We start from the raw sequence: 17,255 nt of genomic DNA, 5'->3' as shown, positions 1-17,255 counted from the left end.
AAGAGCTCCTGTAATTGTCTGTGCTCCCTTTGAGTGAACTCTACTATCTCAACATGTTGGCCAATTTTCTTCTCTAGTTCTTCTTCAGACTAAATACTGACACGATTCTGTTTCTTAATATATTCCTCTTTTTATCTAATTTGGTCTGCCTACACTTTAATCTAACTGTATGTATTGCTTAATTCCCTGCAGTGCTTGAAATTCATACTGTTATTAAATTGTGGTCAGTGCCTCTCCTTTACATGGTCACTTCATTTCACCATAATACTTATGCAAAATGAAATACAAAGCACTATCCCATCCAGTCACAAAATGAGCCAGTCCTTCCGTTTCTGAAGCTCTATAGTGCAACGGAACATTAAATGAAAATCCTGCTTAATATTGTTCTCTCTTGTCTTAAAGCTAATCCTCCTTCTTCAGCATTTTGAGGAAGGTTTCATTGTTCTTATTCAGAGGTCACTACCTTTTTTTTCATAAATCTGCTCTTCTTCTAAGTCTTCAGGGGCCTCCTGCATTGCCTCAACACTTTCACCATTTAAATAATTTCTGTCTGTCCAAAGTAAGTGACAACTCTTTACCATAATGCATTATATCTTTATTTTCAGATATTATGAAAATACTAATTAATATTATTATTATTATTAGCTCCTATTCCTATTATTATTTCAGTTCATATTTAATTCAAAACCAAAAGTCAAAATTTAATTCACTTTAATCCATTATCTCACCAGGCTGGTTATCTTTGTAACAGGCAAATCTCCTCTAGTGATAGCAAGTATATTTTCATGGCCCTCTTAACCATTGCTGGATTTTCTATATGGATTTTTGGGAGTGTCTGCCCTCCTCCCCATATCAGGACTACATAAATAAACTTGCTCATGGTATGCTGGAGCAGCTGTACAATTCCTCACATTTAAAGTAATGCTGCAGCTGGCCCTGACATTATCTGTATTTTAATAGATTATCCTGTATCACATTTACCCTATTTCCATTTCCAGAGAGCCAGACTATCTTCATGGCTCCATTTCTTCCTTTCACCTTTATTGCAGGGCTTTTTGCTTCCAGCCATCCCTATTTTATCCCTCAAAGCCTCTGTCAGAGAGGGAAAGCAGCAGCTCACACAGCTCTCAGTTATCTGAGTGGACCCCTGAGGCTCCTTAATCCACCACAGGTGCACAAATATCTTTTTAACTCCTCACTGGGAGCAGGGGGAACATGGATGAGATAACTCCAGCAGGTTTCAGCATCCAGCAAAAGTCCAAGAGCTCTTTCCACTCTGTGATGAGGGGCTCTGATACTGGGGCTTTGAGAGGACACAAGCTGATGGTCAGGGTCAGTCCAAAGACAACCCTCACCCAGCCAGAGCTTTGTGACTGTCCTTCCTTACTGCTGCATCAGCCACATCATGCCTTAAAAACACCCATGGTGGGCTCTTCATCCTTTGAAGGAAACCTTCCTAACACCACTGCTTCCAGGGTTCTCAGACCACAGGGAGGGGAATTGAGCAGAAAGACCAGAAGTCACCAGTGGGGAATGGAGGGATGCCCTTGGATGAATCCCTGGCTCAGCAGAGCCCTGGGTCAAACCAGGCAACTCCACGAGTCAGATTTGGGATTTTTAAGGTGCAGGTGGCTGGAGATGGAGGACTGTAGGGTCCACAGAGTCAGAGCAGAGCTACCCCATAATGCTGTCTCTCAACCAAAACACCAGTTAATTAGATAAGTGGTTCATTTTTTTCCTCAAAATAAAGAAAATATAAAGAATCACTGGTCATGAGTTTGTACAGGATGGCCCAACCCAAATAATGAGTTAGGCCTAAATATTTCCTTTAAAAACTCTCTTGGGATTTTTCAGATTAATAAAGACAGAATTGCTTTGCTTTATCTTTTGAATTTTTTTTAAGGCCATTAACTCAAATTTTGAAGCTTTTCTAGAAAATGCAAGAGCTATAAATTGTCTTCAGAGAAACAATATGCAAACCAGACCCACACACACAGAGTTGAAATTTTCATGTGATTGCCCAATTTCAGAAAAAAAGAGCTTTAAAAATATTTAAGACACCATAAGACTGTTAAAATCATCAGTGAGGCAATTAGAACTTCATAGAAAAGCACCAGAAGTATTTTCAGCATGGGCTGTGGAAATAGCATAGAGATTCAGACAAAGCTGCTTAGGTCTTGCAAAACCACATCGACACCATGATGAGCCAGTAGTCAAGTTTTTGCTGATTCACATACAGATCTTCATCAACATAATTTGAAAAAAGACCACACAAACAAAAAACACAGAAAAAAAAAAAAATCCCACAAACCTCAAATGACCAGAAACCAGATTACAGGGCCAAGAGGAGCTTACCTGGATCACTAAGGAATTCCTCTGAGTTGTTCCACATCCTGCCATCCAAGTAGAAGGAGCCATTGGTGAAGTTATGCATGGTGTAATCCCTGACACATTTGTGTCTCAAGTTGCCCATGAAGAGCTGGAGGCCTATGAGGGCAAAGACACTCAAGCAGAAAACGGTCAGGATCATCACATCTGCAAGTTTCTTAACAGACTGGATAAGTGCCCCTACAATGGTCTTCAGTCCTAGGGAGATAAAAGCCAAGAGTTTATAGACTGAGAGACTGAAATCTGTCTGCAGACAGCTGCTTTTCATGATGAAAATCTCCATGGAAAGGGGAAATCTGAAGGGCTTTGAGTGAGTGTTTGCAATGGGCATCAGAAACGAGAGATGAGTGATCACTGTGAATGTCTTGTTTGCTTTTGGACAAAAGTCCTGGAATTGCAAAAACACTGGTTTGAAATTGAGGGGAAGAACTGGATGGAGGGACAGTGAGATGCAAAACTATTCATGGATAAAGAAAATATGGAATGTGTTTTGTATTTTCATGGAGCTGCAGTAAAGGCGGTAAAGCCTAAATCCCATTGAATTTTGAGAACATGAATTGCTTTTAAATCTCTCAGGTGATTCTGATAACTTTATCCCTCACATAAACAGATGAAGAGGTATGGAAATGCTGTTTATTCCCTGATCATTTTATATATTTTAGTGCCAAATCCAACATGCTGTCCTCATATGAATAATTCCTCTGCTATCAAATCATTTGCTTAAAACAACAAGAATTTGGGATTAGAAAAAAAAAACCAAATACAGGCAATCAAATAAACACAGTGGAAATTATTTAAGTAAAACAGCCTGAGGCTCCAACACTACCTGGGCAAAGTTAATCATCTGCCAAAGTAGATAAAAAATCCCATTGCATAACACCGAAGGTTTGGGTCACACAAATTAGCTCCTCTTTTATTATTTCACCCTGTAACACTGGCTTCAGTTTATTCTTCTATAAATATTCAGATACAAATAATTATACAATTTTCTCAAGTGATAGTTCTTGCTTTTTGAAGCATTCCTGGAGATCAGCACTCTTTGAGCTGATTGAATATTACATGATTATATCAGAAAACCTCACTCCTTTTTTTAAAAAAGACTCTTTTCTTCTAAACTGGTGTGCTGTAGCTGGACATGAATAACAGCTGCACATTGGTAGCAATTTTGTCATTTCTTTCCTATTTATATTTAATTAATACTGGAGAGTAGTAATAAGTGTTTCTGATAATCTGTATCACCAGTATGGCAGCAGTAAGAGAAATGGATTTAAATAGAAAAAAAAAGAAAATGCAAAGAGAAAACAGGAGGAATTCTCCTGGGCAATATTCAGAAGCACATTGATTTGCTCACTGAATATGATCATACACATTAAATCTCAGTTACTTGGAATTCCACCCCAAGAGTTTGGCAGCCACAAAGGCTGAGCTAGTGCTGCGTAATTGGAAATAATATGAAAATGCACTTCAGGACTCACAGGAAAGCAAAATTAGCTTCTGGCTTTGCTTAAAAAAAATCTCTGTTAGAGTGAGGGGAAACCAGGGTTTCTCGGATAAGGATGAGCTGCTGGAATGGCCAACAGGTGCAGCAGTCCCTGCATGCAGCAGCCTAAAATACTCCACTCCTACCCAGGATACTGCTAATCTGTGAATGATGCTAACATCTGTAAAATGGCCCATTTAACCCAAAGGCACTGAATCCTCAGGGTGGGGAGCCTTCCCCACTAAATTCTTTGTTTGCCTCCCTAAAATTTGTTTGTGGCATGGTAAAGAGGGCAAGGTTAGGCAGCTCCCTGCTTTGCTCAAAAATAGAGAATAAATGATTGCAGGACAAACATTAGGCAAAACCTGGATTTTCATGCTACCTCTCCTCCTTACCAAAAAGAGGTTTTACAAGTCAGTTCTACTCAGATACTTAGAAAAGGGCTGACTTTGAATTTCTGAACTCATCTGTAGGCATGTCTACCTGTTTTTATGTCTAAATAAAAGTGAAATATCTTCTGTTAATCTAGCCTTGACTAAATTTTTTACCTGAATGGGAAGTAATTTTAGATGAAGCTCAATTCTGAAAGGACTTTTGGGGTGTCACCCTTGCCCAGCATTATAAGACCTTTAAGACAGCCAGGCCTTATACAAATACTGAGGTGGGGAAAAAGATTTGCAAATCAACTAGAATTTTTAATTTTTTAAAATCAGATATTCTGAAATATTTTCAGTGATTCATGTCATTGGTTGTCCTTTGAATGCACAGATGTTGCTTCACTAAAGTTGGTTAAACTCAGGAAATCCAATTGCAAACTGACTCTTAAGAAAAGGAAAAAAATACCAGAAATTTTTTTACTGCCATACTCCCTGTGAAATCCCTGCAGAACACTAATTTGTTTGCAATACAAATGCAAACTTGGAGTCTGTATTTGTACTAAGTGCACTAATTAATCTTACTCATATGGGCAAGGACAATAGGAGTCTTAATGTGAATAGGAATAATATTAGGAAAAAAACCTTACAAAATTCTAGTCAACAATAAAAATTATCTTTTTTTAAAATCAGGCCTCAGGATTGCCAATTTCAAGGTCATTTCATGAAACATGTTTTTCCCAGATTACTTACTGGAGTTTTAAATAGAATAGCAATTCTATACTCTTAGTTTTACAAGTTCATTCCTTGCAGGTATCAAATCATTTCTTTATGAGATGGTTTTCTGCTTTGCTTCCTTTTTAATTGTTTTGTTTTCATAGCTTACAAGCTTCCGAACAATTTGAGAAGATGATGCTTTAGTAATACAATTTCTGTAATTAAAGACCATTTAAAAATAACTTGTACTCTGCCTCCTGAACCTTTGTTAAAACTTTCCAGGAAAACCACTTGGAGAGTGTTATACTTACAGCTGAACTGTTTTTTCTCACCCTTTAAAACCAAAATTTTCTCAGAATATTAAATAGCATCCATCAAGGTGGTTGACACAGCTAAGTGCCAAGGCTGAGGAAAATATTTAATTCATTGTGCATTTAAACTATCTGTGCCTCTAAAAACAGGAAGGGCTGAGGGGAATTAAGGACACCCAGGACCTCTTGCAGGTGCTCTGCATCTCTCTGAATCAATCCCATGTTTTGTTAAAGCAATGCTAGATGTATTCAAATTTAGAGCACGGTTAAATCTTCTGGATAAATAATCCTTCTTTGAAATAGTGCCAATGAGAGCACTGCAATATAGCTTAATAGAAGATACTATTTATGGGGCATTAAAGGCATTTACTTAATTCTTGCAAGTCAAACATCAAACCAGGCAGCATGCAGGGAAAAAACCTGAGGATCTGATCCAAAGCTGAGTAACATCTAAACCCGTTAATGACAATGGGTATATAGATTACTCCCTGTGGAGTAAATCAATAGCAGGCTTTTTCTGAATCACTGACTTCTTTCCACACCTCTGGGCCAAATCCTGCTTGCATGACATGAAAAAAACCACGAGATCCAAAATTGGTGGAGTGAGGGCTGTATAGGCAGCCTGACATCTGCAGGGAGCAAGGAGAATTTGGCCCAAACATTCCTGTTAAGGCAGGTAGAAATTATCACATTCAGAGGTTAATCAAATAATCATTTTTCAGATGCAAATCAGAAACCATAGAAAATGCAAGCAACACCAAACAATGAGAAATGGCAAGATCCCAAAACATCATCCATTCCTTATGCAAGATGTGAGGAAGTATTAGCATAATTCAGTATGACATCCATACCAGATGTTGGCAATCACCTACAGAACATCAGACACGTTCATGCACAGTCTGGAAACAAGAGGGAAGAAGAAGAAAAATAAAAAAAAACACAAAAAAAAAAAAAAAAGAAAAATAGAGTTTGACTTGCAGCACATTGTCCTCATAGAGCCCGTTCCTTTCCCTGAGGATACACCTGTGTCCTGTAAATGTCTGCATGAGTCACATGAGAGAAGGGCTCACCCTTGATGTGTGTATTTTGTCATTAGTTACTCAGACATGGGCAGCTATGAGTTTAACATCAACATGTTGGCAAACTGGAGTTTCTGTCAGCATTCCTGCAGGCTGGCTCTGCATGGAGAAGTGGCTGGCAGGCCAGTCTCCAAGGAAAACACAAATATGCCATATATTTCTCACCTCTGGGATAGTTACTTCTTGAGTTAAGTGATTTACCCACCACAGGGGTGGCATTTTTCTGTCTGCAGCAGGACTTCAGTGAGACTGGAGCAGTGAGAGGGGGTCAGTCTCCTCCACACAGTCTTAATTCTTGTTCTCCGAGCTCTGTTCTGGCTATCACAGAGGCACTGGATAACATTCACAGCACTATTTATAGCCTTTAGCCTCACACTAACTTAAATGGGAGCTGGATCAGGCCCCAAAGTGCCTTGGCCCAATTTTGTATGAGGTCACCTTTCCCCGGTATCCTGTGGTTTCTTGTGAGGTGTCCGTGGTGTGCACGCCTGCTCCAGAAAGAGCAGGGGAGCTTCACTGCATACAGCAGTTTGCAAAATCCTTGGGATGATGATGATGATGATGATGATGATGATGGTGGTCTGCTTTTTGTGCTGTTTTGATGGAGAGGATGTACCTCAGGGTTTATATTATCTCAATTAGTACGTATCAAAAACATCGGTGATTTCCATGAGGATAAAATACAATTCAAGACCCTCTGTTGTTGTTCCTATGGAGCCCACTGGGATTTGGATGCTCTGGTAATGGGATGCTAATGGGGGACAAATGAATGGCTGCAGTGGGCTGTTCTGATGCTGACCATGGTTCCTATCTGGCTAGAAAAACAAATGAATCCAGTTGCCATGGCAGCGTGCGAGACGCCAATTAGTAAATCAAATCACTGGGAGTTAAAGGTTTTTAAATGCTCCCATAGAGAAAATGTTACCTATTTCTAAGCACCTGAACCTGCACAGAGCTTGTTTTCCTCTTGATATCGTGGGCAACTGGAAAACAGGAATAAATGGGCGTGCTCAGTGCAGAAAAGGGAAAATAGAGGGGGTTCCATGAAGGTTTTCTGGAATGTTTAGGGCTGCCCTGATGTCTTACACAGCTCCAGGATAAAAAGAGAGAGCTGATAGTGCAGCAAGAGAGAGGGAGGCTGGACCTGCAGGTCCATGGCCATTTGGAGCAGGAGATATTGGCATTTATGGCACTCAAACTGAGCCACAGGTCTCCAGTGAGAGGGAAGCTGGCTGGTAGGTGCCAATACTTGTGTTGTTGAGTCTGGATCTGAACCATCCACCTGAGATAAATCTGCTAATGACAAAAGCAATGAGCTGCTGGAACAGTTCCAGGACTTCTCAGGAAGACCCTGGGACCTCCACCTTTGAAGGGCAGCTCAAAAAAGTCAGGCAATAAATACCATGCCATGCTTGAGCCGTGCTAAATGCAGCCTCAGGCCAGGGGAATGGACTCTGAATTTAGGAGATCTTTTTCAGCCCTGTGAGCCCGTGTCCCCCTAAAGATCCTTGTGCCTGCTTGAGCACTTAGAGCCAGACATTAAAGGTAGGTGAGATTTTTAAAAGCACTAATTGTCAGCTTTACTGACTCCCTCTGGAGTCAATAGAGAAACTCATTGATTCCAAGTGAAGCAGAATGCCTTTGAAAAGCAGCCCCTAAGTGCTTTGCTGGACAGAAGCCTCACACCACCGAGCACTTGGCTTTCTGTAAGCAATTTCACTGACCACGGTCAGCCCAAGCAGGTTGGTGCAAATAGAAGTACCTGATGGAAAAGTGATCAATTTTATTGAGGGAAAGCTCAGGTATTTCCAAAGGAGAATACAACTTGGTGTTTTTCACCTGAGATTGAAAGAGGAAGCAAAAATAACAACCACCTTCTTCTCTCTACGGCTTTTAATCCCAAAAAATCTCATGGAAGATATTAATGCTCATCATCTTTTCATTTTTAAGCCTGCTGGGGGAAAATATTTCACCTCAGCATAAGCCTATGTTATCATTAAAAACTCAGACTGATCTCCAGAGAAACCACAGCATCATATCCAATATATCTTTTAAAATATATATGCCTAAATGTAAGATGAACTGACTCCTCTGGAATTATCTGCTAATAATAAAAAAACCTTGTCCTGCCAGTGTTTCACTGGCAGCTATGGCAATTTGCAGCTCTCTACATTTGTAGTTTAATACTCAGGGCACAGGTAATCTTGATGATAAAATCAAAGGCTGGATATTCTATTAGCATATCTACATGCAGTTATGTCACCAAATAATTTAGGGACTTGTACATAAAAATGCAGTTATAAAAAAAAAAACTAATCAAATACTCAGCCAGAATGAAAAAAAGAGAATGTGAGTTATTATGCATTACTTTAATAAATGACACTCTTTTTTCTTTTTCTATTAACCAACAAATGGAACAACTCAGTGTTTAATATCACTGAAGGGTTTTGGTCTATTCGAATCTGGATTACTTGAATCTCAGTACTCAATTTTTTCCCCCACCAAGTCATATCTTATCATTTGATGTAAAACAAGCTTCAGCTCCTCCTCTGATATAGGACAGCAGAAAATTGTTATATATATAAAACACAGAAAAATTGACAGGCTCTGCTCTGAAGAGGCTCCAGCCTGAGACAAGATGTGAGGTGAAAGGTGTCCCCTGGAGATGGATGTCCCTCCAGGTTAAGTCTTCAAATTGCTATCAAAGGAATCTGGGAAACAAACTCTGCCTTTCTCCCTGAGAGGCCACTACCATCTCACAGGATCTGTAAAACTATGCTCAGCTCTGTTTGCCAAGGAAAATAAAAATCCATTCTCAATGGAAATCCTATTAGAGAAAACTTAAAAATTCCCACAAATCTCTGCCAATAGACTATTCTTTAAAATTTAAAGACAAAATTAGAACAGGTACTGGTTTCAAGGACCTAATGAATCTTGGAGTACTCTTTAAAACCTGTATTTGGACACACACTCCCAATGAAATTACCTTGCTTTCTCAGTTATTTCCCTGATTTTCATTACTGTATAATGGAATGGGGGACCAAACTCTAGACCCAGATATATATTTTTTAACACACCCATACTTGAATTCCCATTTCTAGCTTATTCTCTATGTGGTGATGAGTTTTAATTCATATCCCTATAAATTTACTTCACAGAATTTGTTCAGACTGGTATTACGGTGTATAATAGAGTGGTGAAAAAGCTTTGCTAACCTTAAAGGTCTGTGAGTGAGAATCTGAGCAGTTCTCTCAATGTTTTGAGAGAAAAAAAAAAATACATTTTTTACATGTAATTGCAATTGCCAACATCTGTTCAGGATTATCACAGATAGGATCCACCATGCATGGTTTCTGCTACCTTCTCTACCTTATCATGCAGGTTGGAGATGTTAAACACTGAGGCTGAATGAGACCTGTCCATAGATAATGCTCAGCAAGAAAGTTTTGTTCTATGGTTAGTCCTCACTGGACTCAACTTGTATAAATTGCATTTTAATTTTTTTTAATAGTGAAAGATTATATAAAGAGCTTCTTTCACTACTAGATGTGTAGTAAAACTATTTTTTTTTTTTTTTGAGGAGGTGAAGAGGGGAGAAGTCAAATCCTTGAAAACGTGAGAAAATGTGAGTCGATGAAATGCTGAGCCTACCAAAATAAATAATGAAATGTTTTCCAATCTCTTCAAAAATTTCAGCAGTGTTTCTATCACATGCAAATGGATAAACACCATGACAAATTAGGCTATCTGTGCCTGCAGTCTTGAAACCTCAGCTCACAGCACAGATTTAGATTCCTCTATCGATGTGCTCTCAAACATGAATATGCATTTTGAGGTCATTAACCCTCCATTTCTAAAAATCAATATCCAAAGGTTTTAAAATATTTTCATTGCCATCTTCATACAGTTCAAAAACGAGCACTTCATGGATGTGATTCACAAGCCACAGTTCTTACTGCAGCACTTGTGAGCTCAGTAATTTTGGAGGCGCTCTCATTCCTTCTGTCCACACAAACCATATTGGAATTTTTTTTTTTTTTTTTTTAAATAAAATGTATTCTATTGACAGGTCACATTCCCTACATTCCTCCATTTCCTGATCAGTATCTATGGTTAAGTCTTTTGTAATTACAGTGTTGACTACTGGAAATGGCATGTAGGCTTGAAGGGCAGCCCGAGTGTTTAACCTGATTTTCACCTGAAATGACTGAGATTGTTTTCAGCGCCCGCAGTACTCTGAACGTTCGCAAGGCTGAGACATTGCCCAGGTCCACAAATTCAGTTATGTATCTGTAACAAGGGAAAGTCACACACAGACAATGACAAAACACCAGCCAAAAAAACAACAGTCAAAGGGACAAAGAGAGACAGAGAGAGAATCACTTGTAGCTGAGAGCCAAAACGTAAGGATCAGGGCGTCTTACCTGGGATTACTGAAATAGTTTTTAAAGCTCTCAATACCCTGAAAGTCCGAAGAGGTGAAACACTGCCTACATTCACAAATTCTCCTACATACCTGTAGAATTAAGTCACAGTTATTTGGAATTATACAATAGAGTATGAGACTTGTCTGAATGAAGAAAGCATTCATACACAGTGGGAGTGAACGCAGCTGAATGAGAACTGCATCCACTTTTCTGGCTGTTCTTTGATGCCATTTGCCCCAGGTTTTTATTAGTGCACATCATTTCAAATGCTACTTGAACTATTAAACTTCTCTAATAGGCACCAATCCTTTAAAACTACTGGGTGAACTCTGTTATTGTGCTGTTCAGCCATAAATACTTTAAAGATTTTACCATCATCTAGTTGAACAAAAAAGAAATTTCTTTACATTATTGGAAATATTAAGAGTTATTTTGCTGCTTCAAATACTCAAGCAATTTTCACATAATAGCTTCTGAAAACTACATATAGGACAACATAGCAAAAATAGTGCAAACATTTTGACTGGGTTATTTAGTTTAAGATGCTGTAGTCTGTGGTAAAGCAAATTTTGGTTTCAAGAGATGCTTTAAATTGTATTTCGTTTTGTATTTCAATTTCATGCCCTTTGGCTGAGGGACAATGGAGTCTAAATGAATATAACTGCCATCCTACTAAAAACTCTTTATGATTAAAACACCAATCCCAGCTGTTCCCTCTTTTGGTCATCCTGGAGACCCATCACATCTGAGCTAAATACTCCCAGGAGGGAGCATTCCAGTCATGGAATGAATTTCATTTTATCAGTGTTGCACAAAATTATTTCCTCCAAGTCAATATGCAGCAAAACCATAGTCACCACTGTATCTTCAGAACAAAAGAGATCCTGGACCCTTGAATTGCACTTCTAAACTTCTACCAAATTTCATTCAACTGCCCTACTTCTTTGCTTCTAAATGTTACAGAAAAAACTCACCTGGTTATTTTAAAAAGCCTGCTTAAATGGGCTTTGTCCAAAGGCCCCTGGGGAGGACAAAACATCCTCTCTATATCTACTAATCCAGATTATAGCCTGGAAGAACAATATTGCTTCTCTTCATAATCTCACAGGGGAGTCTGGGCAATGATTTACCTGTTTCCTCCCCAGTTTTACCCTGTGCTTCTCTACCAAACTTCTTCAGCATGAAATGTGGAGGAAAAATAATTTGGGGAGAAGCACTAGGATGGGAATATGGTTTTGCTGACCAGAGATTTGTAAAAATACATTATAAATATGTGAACAAGCATATGAATTAGATAATACTGCTGCTTGTAATAAATTAGGATTTATTTTGGTCATATTTTCAATCAAAATGCTGCTGATGAGTTCTTCCATAGCAGGGAGTGAGAAACAACTTAATTCCTATCCTGAATTTTCCCATTAGCCAGGGAATTGCTTATTGTCTGTAAGATTTTGACAGGGCACTTTCCAATCCAGAGTTAAAACTGCCTCTCCCTCACCTGTCCTGCAAAGAGGGACTCACTAGTCTGAGACAGAGTGATATAATATATATATAAATATATACAAACAAGGGTAGTTTCATGATCTCCCTTGAACCCATCCCTGACCCCAGAGAGGGTCGCAAGAAATGGCTGTGTCCACTGGCACAGAGAGAGAAGAGCCCCAGAGACCTGCAGCACTTCTTACTCTCCAGTGTGCTCTCTAAAACAACTCCCTGTGGCCCAGTCTGAGCTTTCTGCCCAAAAGAGAAGACAAGAAGCTGTTTTGCAGCAGCTCTAAAGCAAATGATGGTCTTCTGACTGTAACACCAATCAGTGAAATAATCCTATTTAGTGTTAGCTCAAAGCCCTCAGTCCATCTGAATCCCATGGCCCCTTATCAGGCTCCTCCATTTTGAATTGCCAGGCAGATACAGAAATCTTTGTTTGCAGACACAGAAATACCTCTGGCAGCACACAGGCTACAGGCAAAGACAACACCAGAGTTACCTGTGTGATCCATCTTACTTTAAATTACTTGCAAATTGGATTTGTATGAGGGCTAAATCGTATCAGAATAGATTCCATTATCCAAGTCTCTGTACTATCTGCTGCTTGCATTCCTGGGAAGGAGGTTTCATTGTACATAAGAAGATCATATTGCAGCCACTTTTAACTCTCTCACTGCTGCCTGTGGGCTCAAAGAAACACTTTTCCATTTCTTTTTTTATTCCAGAGATCCATTAATTTTTCCATTATTAAAGGCTTAGTATAATATGAATTAATGTAAGAAACAATAGGAATGGATTCTGGTTCTGATGAATGGTGTTAAGAAAATAGTCTGATGTGAAATCTTCTCATCTTTCCTGCTCCCTACATCCCAAACATCCAGAGATGATGCAGAGACAATGTAAGGGGTGTTCAGATTCAGTCCCCCACGGACTGTTCAGACCTGAATTTCAGTCTGAGATGCCCCCAGAGCCAGGGGAGATGCCTCAACTTCTGCACAAGTTGACAAGATGAGGTGGAGCAGATTCATGGTCAAAGCTGGAAGCTGTGGCTCCTCTTGCCCTTTTCTCTGCTCCTTTCTACCTTACTATCAGAGACCCTCTTCCTTCTAGAAAAGTGAGAACCCATGCATAGAAATTCTCCACTTTGTGCTGAATTCTGAGACCCACAAATAAACCCACAAACAGATGGATGATTATGCCCTGCCTTTTTACCACCTGCCTGATGGCAGGAGACAGGAGAGCAGGTTGGTGACTCTGTGTTCTTGTCCTGCCACTAAATGTTGCAGGAGAATTGCACTTAGCAATGCTTGAGGAAAAGTTTAGCTGTGAAAAATACCTCATGTGTGCTGACCTCCAAAAGATTCTCCCCATCTGCACTGATTTGTTTTTTTAAAGGCTTATCACAGTGGCCAGATGTCAGTTCAGCCAAATCCATAGGAATGCAGTAACAGATACCAGGACCTGGCCTAGGGCTGGCTTAGATCCAAAGCCTACTGAAATAAACGGGAGTGCTCCTGAGGAAGTTCACTTAGGTTACACATCTTCATACTGTTCTGCTAAATGCTGCTAAGAACCACAGAATTATAAAATATCTTGAGCTATGGGAAGAGACCCATAAGGATGAAGAGCCCAATTCCTTTCTCCTCACAGGACTACCTAAAACAAAACCATAGGACCAAGAGCATTATCCAGAGTCTCTTTGAATACTGGCCTGGGTCCCTGCACCATAACAGAGCTGTGCTTTCAACTTCCCCTCACTGATGTTTTAACTAACTTTTGGTTGAATATTCTTTCCTGATTTTTGTTCCATGAAAACTTCACAGCCCCAAGAGCTCAGCTCAGATGTTGGTGCTAGTACGGTTGAATCTCACTTAACTGAGTGAATTATGGGGTTTAAAGATGGCAGCAAGAACTGACCTAAACCCAGAATTGAATACAGGTATCATGAAGCAGAACAAAAAAAAAAAAAAAAAAAAAAAAAAAAAAAAAAAAAAAATTTTAAAAAAAACCCAATCAGGGAGATCAGATCAGAACAGATCCTTCTAATGTTTAGGAAGTGGAGCCTTTCTTTCAGGAATCTCTGCCAGCTTTCACTTCAAGATGGAACTCGTTTTTTGCCCAGTTTTTTTGGTGACTATGAAGAAATCTGGATTGTGTCTTAGCTGGAGGTACTGGCAGTGTCAGACCTCTGCCTTTGGCCAGAGCTTGGGCTGACCCTGAGTCCCCTGTGAGTGCTGGCTGACTGCTTCTCTACCCCTGTGTATTTTTAGCTGTCTGGATGTTGCAAATCCATCACCTTCTTCAAAGCACCAGAACCCCACATGTCCTCAATGAACTCTAACAATCCAGGCAGAAACATACAGCTGAAGGGGAATATCATGGTGGGGGCCAAATTTCTATTTCCAAGATATATAACAAGTTTCAGAGGACTATAAATTAATTCTTTATAGTAAAATAATAATTACTTTCCAGGTGAAAAGAGTTTGTGAAAAGAGGGATGTGAAAACAGCTCTGATGATGTGATGGATAGATAGAGTATAAATAGGGATTTAAATACGTGGGTATTTAGTCACACTTACAACACTTTCTATTCAGGGGTCTGAAGCTTCCCAAAACTACATTAGATAGCAGATATTATTACAGATATTTTACAAACAGCTCTCTCTGTGGAGCACAGAAAGAGTAAATAATTTCTCCAAAATAGTGTAGTGAATTCAGAGAACAAAATTGAGAATTATTCTGATTTCTTCCTCTGAAACCACTCAGGATACAAATACCTTCTTCCTAATACACTTCATTCTTTTCTCATTTCCAGTAAATTTTGAGTGGAAAATAAATAACATCCAGACAATCTTTTAGAAATTTCTATTGCATATAACTCTCTTGAAAAATATGAAGGAGTGCTACTTACGCCATAACAATAACACTGAAATCCAACCAGTTCCAGGGATCCCGAAGGAAGGTGAATTCTGTCATGCAAAATCCTCTTGCCAATATTTTTATCAATGACTCAAAAGTGTAAATTCCAGTGAAAGTGTACCTGGGGAGCAGAGTGGCCAAAGATGCAAGAGAATTAGCAAGCATTGGACAGCTGAAATTGCAGGGGCACAACTCTGAGGTTGCTTGTGTGAGTCACAGCTGCAGCACAAGGAACAGGCAAGGAGCAACAAAATACCCAGGACAGTCTCAGAATGAAGATAATTTTCAGCACAGGGTGTCCCTTGATGAATCCCCACTAATTAAGTCAAGCATGGACACTACACTGCTAAGCTGTGCTATGGGATTTCTTAACCTTTGCTATATCTCCAATGGATTAGGGAATCATAGAATGGTTTGGGTGGGAAAGGAACTTAAAAATCATCTCCTTCCAACCCCCTTGCCGTGAGCAGGAAACTTTCCACTAGACCAGACTGAGCAGAGACCCATCCAACTGATCTTGAGCACTCCCAGGGATGGGAAATCACAATCTCTCTGGGCAGCATTATGCCACACTCCTTGTTTCTCCACTTGGAAGGAGGGTGGTTCTTCCACTCATATCTCTCATCTCTTCCTGCCCAAGACATTTTGGAGATCAAAAAAATGCCATCACTTTGTTTTATCAGCTAAAAAGTTTATTTGTCCTGCAACTTCCCTTGTGTCTCACTATGCGTGGCAAATCACACCAGCCTTGAGAATTCAACAACAAAATGCCCTCTCTGAAAAAGAATTGGAAAACTCCCACCTGAGAGGGAGTACTGTACTACAGTAAATACTGCTGTATGTAGTAATTTTGACCTGCCTGACAGTGAAGGAGACACAAGGCTGGTTTTATTCCCCTGGTAAATTAAGTTATTACGGACAGCCTCTTGACAGTGATGATCTGGGCTAGAACATAGATCTTACCTCTCATAATAAAGATGACACTTGTAATAAAATTTAGCAAAATCTCTGCGGAGGACAGTAATGCCTCTGATTTATAGCTCTCAGGTCTGTGCTCACCCAGGGCTCTACCTGCCATCAGAGACAGTTCAGGGTATAAAGCAGTTTTTTGTTAATGTTGCTGCCTGAGTTACCAAGCCAAATGGACTGGGTATTCTAGAGCTTAACAAAAGAAATAAATGTTTAGTCTACCATGGACATTCCCTACCACTTTTCTCCAAATGAAGATACAGATGATACCAAAGCCTATTAAAGAACTAAAACAAAAATCTCATAAATTGATATGAAGGTCTACCATTGGAAACACTGGCTTGAGTTTTCTGTTCAGTGCCCAAACATCAATTGGCATCATCACACATAAATTAAATTGTAACAGTTAAAATTCCTGTTTGGTAGGAAAAAAGTGTGAGTGATTGAAGGTGGCAATATAAGGAAGAACATTATACATAAAATAAATCTAGCTGTATTCCACTGAACTGCAACTGGGCACACAGACAGAAAGTGGCAAATCTCACACCCTCCTGCCATTGTGTCACACAGTAGAGCTACTCACATATGTTGTAAAATTCAGTGTGCTTCATCCTAAAATGGGGATTAGCAGGACAGTTTGGGTGCAGCAGTGAGCATTAAATGTGCCTCACAGCTGCTCTTTCACCATGTACCTGAGCATTATTTTGTATCCAACTTTTTCCCAGCTCCTACTTAGCTGTGCTCTGGTATTTCGAATATAGGTCACCCATGTGACAGTCTCTTTAAGCATGTGTATTTAGCAATACACACAGAAAACACATGCAAAGAACTAGAAAAAAAATACTTAACAGTACATAAGCTCATTAAAATGATAAAGTACTTGTATTTATTCAGCATGTCAGATGGGTTTAATTGATTGTATAATCATCATCTAACTCTAAATGGATCGAGCAAAGTCCTCCAGCTACTGAATGGTTTCTTTAACAACAAAAGTCAGGGTTCTTAAAAAAATTTTCAGTGGGGGAAAGTTGAATTGATTCATTATTTACAAAATGGTGAGGAAAATGCTTTAAAGGAAGTTCTAGGACAAATATTTGCACAAG

General features: G+C 39.4%; 1 protein-coding gene across 1 annotated transcript in view; it reads right to left on the bottom strand.

The window, feature by feature from the left end:
* Window positions 1–17,255, bottom strand: part of LOC306799988 (sodium channel protein type 5 subunit alpha-like) — a 210,369-nt gene that overhangs the window by 143,801 nt on the left and 49,313 nt on the right. The window contains 3 exon segments of the mRNA XM_079301701.1: window positions 2,356–2,586; window positions 10,548–10,639; window positions 15,176–15,304. Coding sequence (XP_079157827.1) covers window positions 2,356–2,586; window positions 10,548–10,639; window positions 15,176–15,304 — 452 coding nt within the window.

The sequence above is a fragment of the Erithacus rubecula genome (genome assembly GCF_903797595.1).
Source record: "Erithacus rubecula genome assembly, chromosome: 3".
Classification (NCBI taxonomy): Eukaryota; Metazoa; Chordata; class Aves; order Passeriformes; family Muscicapidae; genus Erithacus; species Erithacus rubecula.
The sequence above is the reverse complement of the archived record's forward strand: the minus strand, read 5'-3'. Positions and strand labels throughout refer to the sequence as shown.